Source organism: Lepisosteus oculatus, chromosome 7 (assembly GCF_040954835.1).
Source record: "Lepisosteus oculatus isolate fLepOcu1 chromosome 7, fLepOcu1.hap2, whole genome shotgun sequence".
In the NCBI taxonomy this organism is placed as follows: Eukaryota; Metazoa; Chordata; class Actinopteri; order Semionotiformes; family Lepisosteidae; genus Lepisosteus; species Lepisosteus oculatus.
The window spans coordinates 36,745,357-36,758,146 of NC_090702.1; the positions used below are offsets into that span (position 1 = coordinate 36,745,357).

At 35.8% G+C, this 12,790-nt stretch overlaps 1 protein-coding gene across 6 annotated transcripts in view; it reads left to right on the forward strand.

The window, feature by feature from the left end:
* Positions 1 to 699: 699 nt before the first annotated feature.
* Positions 700 to 12,790, forward strand: part of celsr1a (cadherin EGF LAG seven-pass G-type receptor 1a) — a 102,269-nt gene continuing 90,178 nt past the window's right edge. For all 6 annotated transcript variants that reach the window (XM_015352652.2, XM_015352651.2, XM_015352654.2 and 3 more), the window contains exon 1: positions 700 to 4,433. In XM_015352652.2, coding sequence (XP_015208138.2) covers positions 899 to 4,433 — 3,535 coding nt within the window. In that variant the 5' untranslated portion in view covers positions 700 to 898. The remainder of the gene's footprint in view (positions 4,434 to 12,790) is intronic.

Genomic DNA, 12,790 nt, shown 5'->3' on the forward strand with positions numbered 1-12,790 from the left:
CTCGTATAATAACGGTCATGTGAAACATCGCATTGGTATTTTCTACGAGCTGTCGAGGAACTTTAAATACAGGTACTTTTACTTCTAATGGTGATCACCAGATGTCACTCTTGCAGAGAGTATTTTATAGACCACAGCAAAGAAGTCTAAAGCTGAAAGTTACAATGTTGCTACGGAGATGAAACCCGTCACACATGTTTTGTAGGTTAACACTTTTGTAGATTAAGATATACTAACGGGGATTCAAACGTTTTTATTTAGTGAAAAACTGCGGATTGTATTCCACATCAACTTTTTTCATTAGAGAAATGTATATTTGCTAGTCGTGACAGTTTTTTAGTATTTGTCATAACTCATTTTTTATTAAAACGCGCTTATGACATTGTACATATTTGTGTTTTCAAACTAGTTGATGCATATATATATATATTATATATTTAAAAATGGTTAGTTTTGCACAATATAAATTAAACCTTTCAATAACATTTTATAAATAATAATGTGGAAGTTTAAAAATCTGGCGTTACGTGCTTGTATAATAATCTCTCTCTCCAAGAAAACAACGCATTTAACAGGCGGACTTCTAAGTATCCTGGAGAGATTAGTAAATACTCACGAAAAAGCGCCCTGTGAAAGTTCCCTGTAGGGTGATAAGAGCAGGTTTATGCTAATCAGTTTCGGAGGAGGAGAGGAGTTGCGGAGCCATTTTGTAATCATTTAAACTTAACGTGGAAATAATGAGTTTCAGCTCTCTGGATACAAGATGTTAAGTTTCGTCTTTTTGTTAATAAAATCTTCACATGGAACATAAACGAAAAACGATGTCCTGGCGGGAGGGGAGCTAATGGTATATGCAGGTGTTCTGGATAACTTGTGTGGATCTACAGAGTTTTGAGCCATGGAACTGGCAGTGCACTGGGTGATCTGGATTAGTTTTCTATTTCAATTTCCAATGTTGGGATGTTTTGATTTGCACCTTTCGGACTCTTTACATGCCGGATTTGTATTAACAAATTTGTCTCTTGGACCTGGTTGGATATACAAAATCGATAGAACTTTAACTCCAAAATACCTGAGAAACTTTTTGGAAATAGACCCTCAAGCCGGAGTCTTACGTCTTACTCAGAAAATAGACTGTGCGCGCCTGCTAAAAAATCCTGCGCCGGTTTACTTCAAATTCAGGTCTGTAAATTCTGAAAACTTAATTTTAACGCATTTTAACACTTTTGTCCACGGGCAAGACTGCTTTATCAAATACAAAAGAAAGACTACAACAGGTCAGCCCAATATATACATTAATTACCTTTCAAGACTGGATGCGGCTTCTTGCTTTTCCGCAGGTAAATTGCTAATGAATATAAAGGAACATTTACCAGTTTTTACGAGGAATTTTGAGTTTTCCAATTCCACATGCACTGAAGCGGATTTAAAAGTGGTCTTTAACAATGGGAGTTTAACACTGAATGGGGATCACTGCCTACGGTCTGGAGAGAGGAGTGAGGTGGATTTAGTTTGTACGCTCAAGGACCGGCGAAATGATCAGATCACTGTTAGAGTTAAATTACGGTTTATGACAACGGACGAGCGTGGTTTATTCACAGATCATGCACGTCATAAGATGGGCCCGTGGAACAAACGCAGAAAAAGAAACGTGAACACCGCTCCCCAGTTTCAGTGGCGCAACTATCAGGTGTCTGTCCCAGAGAATGAGCCCGCTGGGACGTGGGTTATTATGCTAAGAGCCACTGACCCAGATGAAGGCGATGCTGGTAGAATTGAGTATACTATGGAAGCCCTGTTTGATAGCAGATCCAACGATTATTTTCAAATTGATCCAGAGACCGGGAGCATTATAACCACACAGCCTTTAGACAGGGAAGTAAAAGATACTCATGTATTCAAAGTGACTGCTACTGACAACGGCACACCTAAGAGGTCAGGGGTAGTGTATCTCACAGTCACTGTTAGTGATACCAATGATCACGGCCCGGTTTTCGAGCAAACTGAATACAAGGTTAGCATTCGCGAAAATATGGAAGAAGGCTTTGAAGTGATGACTGTAAGGGCAACAGACGGAGATGCGCCTTCCAACGCTAATATGATATATAGAATTGTGAACGGTGACGGGGCAAACGCCGCTTTTGAAATTGATCCGAGAACTGGAGTTGTTAAGATCAGGGTGCGTCCAGACAGGGAAACGATGGCAAAGTACCATCTAATAGTTGAGGCCAATGACCAAGGCAAAGACCCTGGCCCAAAAACTGCTACAGCTACTGTGCACATCACCGTAGAGGATGAAAATGACAACTATCCTCAGTTTAGTGAAAAAAGATACGTTGTCAAGGTACCTGAAAACATACCAGTGAACAGCAAAGTTGCACAGGTGGAAGCTACTGATAAAGATGAAGGCAACAATGCCAAAGTGCACTATAGTATAATTAGTGGAAATGTAAAAGGTCAGTTTTATATTCATTCACCTACTGGTGTCATTGATGTAATTAACCCGCTAGATTATGAAATAATTAGGGAATATAATCTGCGAATTAAGGCACAGGATGGGGGTAGACCCCCTTTGATAAATGGGACTGGTCTTGTTGTTGTGCAAGTTGTTGATGTGAATGACAATGCTCCAATGTTTGTCAGCACCCCATTCCAAGCCACAGTCTTGGAAAACGTCCCAGTTGGACATTCTGTAATTCACATTCAGGCTGTTGATGCGGATTCTGGAGAGAATTCTCGCTTACAATACAGACTGACAGACATGCCACAAGATTTTCCCTTTGCAATTAATAACAGCACAGGCTGGATCACAGTTTCGGCAGAACTAGATAGAGAGACAACTGATTATTATCACTTTGGTATTGAAGCAAGGGATCATGGGGTCCCAGTTATGTCATCCTCTGCCAGTGTAAGCATAACCGTTTTAGATGTGAATGACAACATCCCCGCTTTCACTGAAAAAGAGTATTACCTTAGAATTAATGAAGATGCAGTTGTGGGGACTAGTGTGTTGACTGTTACAGCTGTTGACAGAGATGTTAACAGTGTTGTAACATACCAGATTTCAAGTGGAAACACTAGGAACAGGTTCGCAATTACGAGCCAGAGTGGTGGTGGTCTAATAACATTAGCCTTACCCCTGGATTATAAGCAAGAGAGGCAATACGTGCTGACTGTAACTGCATCCGATGGCACTCGTTTTGACACAGCCCAGGTCTACATTAATGTTACTGATGCTAATACACACAGGCCCGTTTTTCAGAATGCTAATTACCAGGTGGAAATCAGTGAGGACAGGCCCATTGGTTCTACGGTAGTAGTTATAAGTGCAACTGATGAAGACACTGGTGAGAATGCAAGGATTACTTACCTTATGGAAGATAATGTTCCACAGTTTAAAATCAACCCTGATTCAGGTGCAATAACTACTCAAATGGAAATTGACTATGAGGATCAGGCTTCTTACACGTTGGCAATTATAGCCAGGGATAATGGAATTCCTCAGAAGTCAGACACAACTTACGTTGAAATAATTGTTGTTGATGCCAATGACAACTCCCCTCAGTTCCAAACAGATATTTACTCAGGCAGTGTTTTTGAGGATGCACCTGTGTTCACCAGCGTCCTGCAAATAACTGCTTCTGACAGGGATTCCTCATCCAATGGAAGAGTGAGCTACACTTTTCAAGGTGGGGATGATGGAGATGGGGATTTTCTCATTGAGCAGTCCTCTGGGATTGTCAGGACAGCTAGGAAGCTGGACAGAGAAAATGTGCCAGTTTACAACTTGAAAGCTTATGCGGTTGACAAGGGGGTTCCACCTTTAAAAGCATCAGTGAACATCCAGATATCTGTGCTAGATATAAATGACAACCCACCTGTTTTTGAAAAGGATGAATTTGACATCTATGTTGAAGAAAACAGTGCAGTAGGTTCTACTGTAGCAAGGATCACTGCGACAGACCCAGATGAAGGATCCAATGCACAAATCATGTATCAGATTGTGGAAGGAAACATTCCAGAGGTTTTCCAGCTGGATATTTTTAATGGAGACCTAATTGCCTTAACAGATTTAGATTATGAAACTAAAACAGAGTATCTGATTGTGGTCCAGGCAACATCTGCTCCATTAGTGAGCCGAGCCACTGTTCACATCCGGCTTGTGGATATAAATGACAATGATCCTGTGCTGCAGGACTTTGAAATCATTTTTAACAACTATGTAACCAACAAGTCCAACAGCTTTCCTTCTGGGGTAATTGGAAAGGTTCCTGCTTATGACCCCGACGTTTCAGATAAACTTCATTACACCTTTGTGGAGGGTAATGAGCTAAGTCTCTTGATTTTAAACCAAGACACAGGAGAGCTGAAGCTAAGCAGAGACTTGGATAATAACAGGCCCTTGGAAGCCAGAATGAAAGTGTCCGTCACAGGTAAGTGCCTATTCATTGATCTCGAAGTTTGCAAATTCCTTGTTTTACTTTATTTTAGAATTCTTAAAGCTTTACCTTTTATTTTAGGTTGTAGAAAGGAGCAGCTTTTGCTACATGTCAAAAGGGTGTGTTTTAACATGCTGGTTTCAGTTGTTTTCTGCTGATAAGTAACATTTTGATTTATGCTTTCTTTGCAAAATGGTTATTTGACATTGATGAAAAATGTAATGTTGTGAAGCACAAGCTGCATCTACAGTTGCACAATGAAATATTTTTTTTAAATGAGCAGTTGTTTTGCCCCAGGCCTACAAATCTTTCTTCTGACTGGTCCTGCCACCTCGCATTCCATCAGGTTTAACTAATATATGTGTGACATAGTCAATAAGTTGATAACAAAACACATTTACTGTCCAGGCTGCTTTTTATACATTTGTGGAGACTAAAAACAGTCAGTTTTAAATCTGTTTAATTCTGTTTGGTTGGAATATTTGTGACACGATTGAATAATATTACTATAGTTGAAGGTGATGATTTAACCTGTGATCAAGTAAAATCTTGTTCAGCATTAATTATTATATTTATTATATTTTTGGGAAATAGTTTTGGTGATCATGGTGAACACTGAGAAAATTGAACATAGTCCATTATATAGAAAAAAGTCTTTATTATGGGATTACCATTTAGTTTAATAATCAGACTAAACTCAAGAATGATCATTTCTTATACTGAAAATACTTTCAAAAAATATTCTGGTATTTAACCACTCAATAGTGATCAGATAAAGCTGTAGTTTTCACCTTTTTCAATTCTTATAAGACTGATGCTGAGAATAGATAAAATTATTTTATTTCCTAAGTGGACAAGAACAAAATGAACTGAAGTTAACAGGACTTCTGAGCTAGTGTAATTTTGTTGTATTATTTGAAAGTGTTTATGTTATGTGATAACTTTGATCTTCTTACATTTCCTTAACTCTAACTGAAGATCTTGAAGATTTATTGTAGGTTAGTCTAACTAAATGCTATCTCCTAAATTAATCTAATAATTAAAGTTGCTCACTTAAAAAAAATAAAACAACACTTTGCTTATAGTCTGTCACTTATGAATTCCACATGCTGTAGTAGTTCTCATCAATCATAATTTTATGGAGCCACAATCTATAACTTATGTTTTCTTAATTATTATTTAGGGTGAATAGTTGCATATTACATAGAATTTAATAGTGTATTATTTTAATAGTGTATTAGATGCGAAACTTTTCTGTTATTTAGTTTTAGTATTTTGTTTGCAAATGTTAGTTCTATATCTACAGATATAGAAGATCTACATAATTTATAGTCACTTAGAATAATGTCTTGCTTTCACGTTATACTGTACTAAGTAAACTACTAAACTAAGTAAACTGCTCATCCCTTTTTATTCTGTAACTGTAAACCAGGTTAAAAGAATGTTTTTTTCACCGTCGCTAACTTTGAGTACTCTAGTTCATCCCACAGGACTGCTGAATATCAGTCGTTAGGTATATTAAAAGGATTGAACAGACTTTGTTGGTGTGTAGACTTACCTTCATTTATTGTATACTTTGACATTTATTGAATAAAATGTCACAATATCTGATTGATACATCAAATCAACGTCTCGATTGTGTGGTTCATTCCACCATTTCCAGTTTTTACTTTTCCTACTTTTGTTTTCAGCAAATTGCCTTTTTTTTTCACAAATTTCTTTGCGGTGCCTGATTATTCCATAGAGATATCTGATCATAGACTTTTTCACACATCATCTTGCTGTGGCTTTTTCCTTTACATCACTGAATTTACTCACACCTGAAGGAGGCTCCACGGCAAAAATGTTGTGTTTTCTTTCTTCTCTTTTCAGCATGGAATAAACCTATTACTTGTTCCTGAATTTACATACTTCAGCTTGAACTTTTCCAAGCATTCCCCCCCCCCCCTTTTGTATCAGTCATTTTCATTTCCTTTGAAAACAACTTTTGTTCATCCTATAAATTCTGGTTATCAGTCTTATGTAAATTTTTAAGGTTACGGCCAATTATTTTCCTGAAAGGGGTTTATTACAGGTATTAATAAGATGTCCCAATGGGTAAATCTGTGACAATGGTTACCCTGCTGTCCCCAGGAAGCCAAGTCTCTGCCAGTTTAATGAGCAGCTATTCAGGCACACCCTGATGTCAAGTGTTAGATAACTCTTAAAGGTGGTAAAATGACCTTTTAACCCTGGACTTGACGAGAGGTAAATGTATATATATATTTGTGTAGGAAATGGTTTCATTCATGAAAAGCAGTCTTGAATAATTTTTAAAGGTAAGAGAACCTTTTTCATGTGACTTTAAAGATTTGGTCACAGAAGTTTTTATTGCCCTTTGTCTTTCACTATTTAGCACACAATTGTGGATCTGCTTTATCGAAAGCATTTTCCTTAACTGTCTGGTAAAAAATAGAACTGTTAAGAAAACTTTCGTCTGTGATTAATTGGTTCATAATTTTGTTATAATTTGCCTACTTTAAAACATTTTTTTTGATGGGACAACACCATAAGTGGTGTACAATATTTGCTCTCTTTCACTAAGTATGAGCAAGTACCCAAGTCATTTTCTCCTTTGTTTTTGTGTTTTGTTTATATAATGTCATGTATCTTATTATATATAAATACTTTAGTATTTTAGACCATTTTTACAAAAATAGTCTAATGTATTATTCTAGCAGTACTGTATCTAGAAGTGTCGTGGATGTAAGGTCTTATTCCTAAGAGGACAAGCTTTATAGTAGAAAGGAAAGATTGTATAATCTAAAGCCTTTGTATTCTTAATGTAAGAATCACCTATCTCCATTGGTCCTTTCTCATGTGTAGTGTGTGTGTGAAAGAATCATTAGTGAGTATAAGACAAGTCATCATTTCCAGTCAGTACCATGCTTCTCCAACTAAAAGCATGCTGTTACATGTAGAAAATCCTTCTCCCTTAAGCGCTGCCATAAATTTTCAATGAAAGGTGAATTCTATCTGTAAATACAGGTTTTGCATTTCTCATATGTCAGGTTTTATGTTTACACTTATTTTATGTACTATATTCACTTTTCAGACTGTACAACACAAAGTGTAATATAAACCATAAATTGCTTATGATTTTATAAAGCAGAAGAAATTGAAACTGGATAGGTAACTTTTACTTGTGTTTTTTTTCTGAAACACTTTTGGAAATGCCTGAAAACACATTTCATGAATCACAATAGTTAGGATTTCTTTGTTCATTGTAATTTATATTGTGCCAGCAGAGATGGCACTTAAATACAGAAAAACTTATAGTTTTCATTGAGTATGTACACAGTGCTCATGTGTGAACTGTATTGCTTTTTAGGTTTTTAAGAGGTCAAACTGTTACCCAAGGTTTGCAACACAATTTATTCTAGAGGACAATTTAAGTTGTATTTGCATATAAGCAACATTTCAGAAGCTGGCACTGCTGACAAAAGCCAAAACCCTCACAGTTCACACAGATCTTTCTCAGTCAGTAAGTCAGAAGTGTAAGTGAGATGTGTTGTTGTGGATGTAAAAGCTGATTTATTTAGTAGCTTGTCTGCTGTCATCTAGAATTTCTCCCTACCATGTGGATCAAATTACATGGGAAAAAAAAGATGTTGAATTATATTTAAACTGCTAATCATGAAGGCTGGTGCTACATTGCTTTTTTGTAAAGCCAAGAATGACCATAATGAGATTTGTGAAATTGCAATGGCATGTGCTGTTGCTGTGCCCAGATTTAAATGAAAAAAACATCTTCTTGTGGAAGTTGCATTTCATTTTGTGTTAAAGAAGAAAAGGTTATCTTGTGACACTTTTCTTGCACGTATGTTAATAAGTTACTTTTTTACTGTAGCTTACAGTGCAGTATGTCTGTGTATTTTTTATTTGGCTATCATATAGATTGCAAACTATGCTTATTCATATGCTATATTCTGCTGTTCCAGATGTTCAATACTTGGGAGATACATATTTAGATTTATTTAGATTTTTTGGAATTATGTTGCTTGTAGCACTGGCAAAAAGATGTTTCTTTCCCGAAAGGAAATAGTTGAAAGATATCCTTTCATTACTTGAATATAGCATGGAAACAAGAAGAGACCGGTATCCATTTTGTGTTTGTGACAGTGGTTCATTATTTGAGCAAGACTGTTGTAAATGAATTTCTACTGCATTTTAATCTCATTTCTTGAGATTTAATTGAAATATGGAATAGCAATGACCCAGGTTAGAGAACAGAAAACGTGTGATTTGGCTCTAACAATGCAAAATCATCTGTTATATTTAAAACTATTTTCAGGAAATTGTAATACTTAAAGTTCTTGATTTGCATACTACAGATTAATGTAGGTTACGGCTTTATTGTTTAGCTTCTATATTACTTAGATTGAGGTGCAAAAAACTCCACTGTGGGTATGAGTATTTATATGCAAGAAGGAAAAATGGGTGAGGAAACCCAGCTGTGGTAACTAATACAGTACATGATTGATCAGTTTGGCCAATATTGTAAGCATTGAAAGTAACATGCCAGCTGTTTTGAAATATACAGTCTTTATTTTTGTTGTTCAGTTTTCAAGTGGCATGGTATTGCTAGTTATGACTGCAATGTATTTAAATGCCTCAAGCATATAAATGTAGTATGAAATTGTTCCACCTCTGGGACCTGTGTGCTATGTGCTCTTAGTCAGCAGGTGTGGAGAACATATTTCCCTCCAAACAACCTCTGAGGGCTATTGCAGACTTAAAAGACTAAATGAAATGTGCAGGTTGAAGTCCATTGGATAGGTATTTCTTTCAAAACATGTATAGACAGCACCGATGCACACCACTGTGTGAAAAGGTAAGGACAGTGCTGTGCAGGTGGTTTATAATGATTGAACTAATATCTTTATCTAAACTAATTTTCATTTAAAATAATTATTGAACTGCACACATTTACCACAGTGCGTAAACATGCAGTAGTGAAGAAGTTCAAGTAGGAGCTGCATCAGCACGTGTAGGCTGCAAAGGTTTATTCCATACTGAAAGGAAAAGAAAAGGGACACAACGATTTGGCTGTGGAGCCTTCATCAGGTGTGAAGAAGACTCCAGAGCCACAATCTGTCTCTTTTGCTTTCAGCATGTATTAAACCTGTACCTATTCCTTTACAGCATAGTGGTATAAACAAGACAAAGATTTTTATACTGCTTAAAATTTCTGTAACTATTTTTGCAAATTCTTTAAAATATTAACAGATTCTCCCTGTGTTTTTATGCTGTACCTAAGTTTGGAATGATTGTTTTACCAGGCTTTCACTCATACTGAGTTACTATATAAGAATAATTAATATAGCAATTGTAATGAAAAATTATCATAACTAGTCTGAAATGCACACAGGGGATGAAGACCTATTGTTTTCTTCCATAGGCCACAGCTGTTAGCCTCTGCTTCTGATATTTTCAGATTGCAAGGAAGTGTGAGTTGACTCTTTGAGCGAATTTTGTTTTGGCCCTGTCTTCATCCCAAGTACAATTACTATGCATCTCTGATTTTGGGTTATACAGGAGCTGAAATTAAATGGTATTTGGAACTTAAGAGGACTTCCCTCTTAAATTCCCACAAGTCTACTTTACACAGAGGAGCAATTTATCAGAGAACATTGTGTTAAATAGAATCTCTAAATCACATTCCCTAACCAGCAGTGACCTTTTATTTTATTTCACACCATGCTATTCATACTATTGGGTAATATAATACATTGAGAAATTTGGATTGATTTCATTTGAGCTGCACTCTTTATAAAAATATATCAAAAATCTTGAATCCTTTAGGGTACACACCCCACAAAAACCACTGTAATCTTGTATGTGAAGTGTGGAATTGTAAATCTTTGTTTAAATATTTGCAATTGAACTGATTATGCACCTGAGTCAATATCAGGTCAAGTGACAAAGGGTCTATATTTCAGATAAAAGCTAATATGTTTTCATGTGTTTTTTTTCTTTTGAGACGACTAACATCTGAACATATCCCCGCAATGTTGAAATGCCTTATCTTTATGAAAATATTCAATCATATGATTTGAAACCCAAAACTAAATTCCAGTATCCCCAAAAATGTTCTTTTAATACAATGCAATGGTAAAGGTAAACAAAAACCAAAATAAACCCAAAATATTGATATTTTGTGCTGACAAAAATATGAAAACTAACATCCTTTCAGTTGGGTTTCAGTTTCGTTAACTCATTTTTCCCATTGAAATGTTGGTTTAGTTTTTCAGGATTTAAGAGTGACCTTTCTCGTTGAATTTCATTGCTCTGAGCGTCAGAACTCAACAAGGGCTTCAAATGAAAGCTTAACATCAATCAATTAACTGAGAATAACCACTCCAGCTATCTTTGGGTGTTTGTTTAATGATCGGGAAAGGAATTTGATTTCGTGTTTAATCTTGCAGAGTCATTTGAAAAACATATGAGACACCCAAGAATAAGGTGTCTAGAACAAAGAGCTAAAGGCGGTTAAACACGGTAGTTTTAGTGAACACACCTGCCAGAAAGAGCAACAGATTACAATACGTTTTCCTGCTAACTGTACTTGTGCAAACTTGGTTCACTTAAGCTTTGTATAGGGTTTGCAGAACAATTCAGTGCATAATGAAATAATATATTACACTTATTTGTTCTTTCAGAAAAATGCTTAGAACTTAATGCTGAAGTTATTAAGCATTAGTTTATTTATTCTTGCATGACTGCCTCTTTTATGAAGCTGGTATTGACCAAGGAAGTTTGCATAAATGTAGACTTAAATGCAGTATTATCACTGTCTATTGATATCGATATGGTTGACTAATCAGTTAATGAGATGAGAATTAGATGAAACAGATGTGGGCTCTCATCTAAATTTTTTTATTCCTTTTGCATAAGTTGATTTCAGTAAGAAAGAGTTGCTGATACCTTAAACAGATGTCAAGGCCTTTCAGTGTGTTACCAAATATTTTCAGAACTATTAATACTGAGATTACAGTGCAGTGCATCGCTTGGTTTATTGTGACCAGTTTTGTTTTTTTCTTATCTTGGAGAAGCAACCGTAGCAATTAAGTAGGTTGTGGCTTAATTGCAGACCCTCTTTTAAGTTTTTCTGAAGTTAATACTTAAAGAAGCATTGCAGGTTTAAAGGCTTATACAGTATATGAGTTCAAATTTGTGTCAGTGTCTTAGATACTTTTAATTTAATGTCAAATAATACCAGATTGTGCTGTACATAGAATTTCATATCCCATGACTCAGAAATTAAGTGCATTGTTTTTAAAGTTGCAAACTGGGAAATGTGTAAGGGCAGTCTATGAATAAAGTTGTTATAATGGTTTGGTGTGGGAGTTGAGTACTCAAAGTTGTTAAATAGGGCATGTAGTAAATACTACTTGCCTCTTAAAAACATTATAGCATTAGACAAAGGGGAATTATAGATTTAGAAAATGTGGTGTTAATGATAGGAATGAAGTAGGGGCTGAGCTCAGAGAGTAATTTTAAGAGTTGAAAATGGGTTGAAAATTGAAAATGCCAGAATTGGAAATGTTATCATGTTATCAATGTTAACCAGATGTTTTTTTGTCCTTGGGAACTTTGTGTTACATAAGACGAATGGGAGAATGAATGTGAAAAGAGTGAATACCACTCTTTATATACCTGGACAGTTCCAGGACAGTTCACATTCATCACCTGAGAGGATATTGTAGAGGACACAGGCTTGTCCTATATGTTAGTTTAAAACATAAGTATTGTGCTGGTTGGTGGAGGTATACAAATTTTGAAATAGATACATGTTGGGGTACAAAGTGGGGAAAAAAATGTGAAACTTAAGCTTGTATAGCACATGTAAGATATTTGGCCAGAGGGAAGGAGGAAACTTTAAGGACATCTCTACCATTTAGTTTAAGAACAAAAAAAGCTGAGGTTCTTCACATTCTGTATTCTCTATAGGATTTTTTTGAAAGAGTGATCATTAATGCTTGTTACCGGAACCTGTTACAGTGTTATACAAAGGAAATGTGTCTTTTTTTGCACAAAAGATCTTTTGTTAGGTATTGAAAAGCTCCTAATTCTGCCAGTGGCAGAAAGAGTGACATTATATAGATTAAGTGGTCACTAGCAGAAGTTAGGAATGTTGGTAAAGTAATACATTAACACCATCTTTATTTTTGTCCTATAGCTTGCTCCTTGAGCAATAACACCAGGCTAATAATGACCCGCAAAATCTATGAAAATTATTTATTTTACTTTTCATTATCTAAACTGAAACATCAAGGTTGTCAATTTATATTTTAATACAGCCCAATATG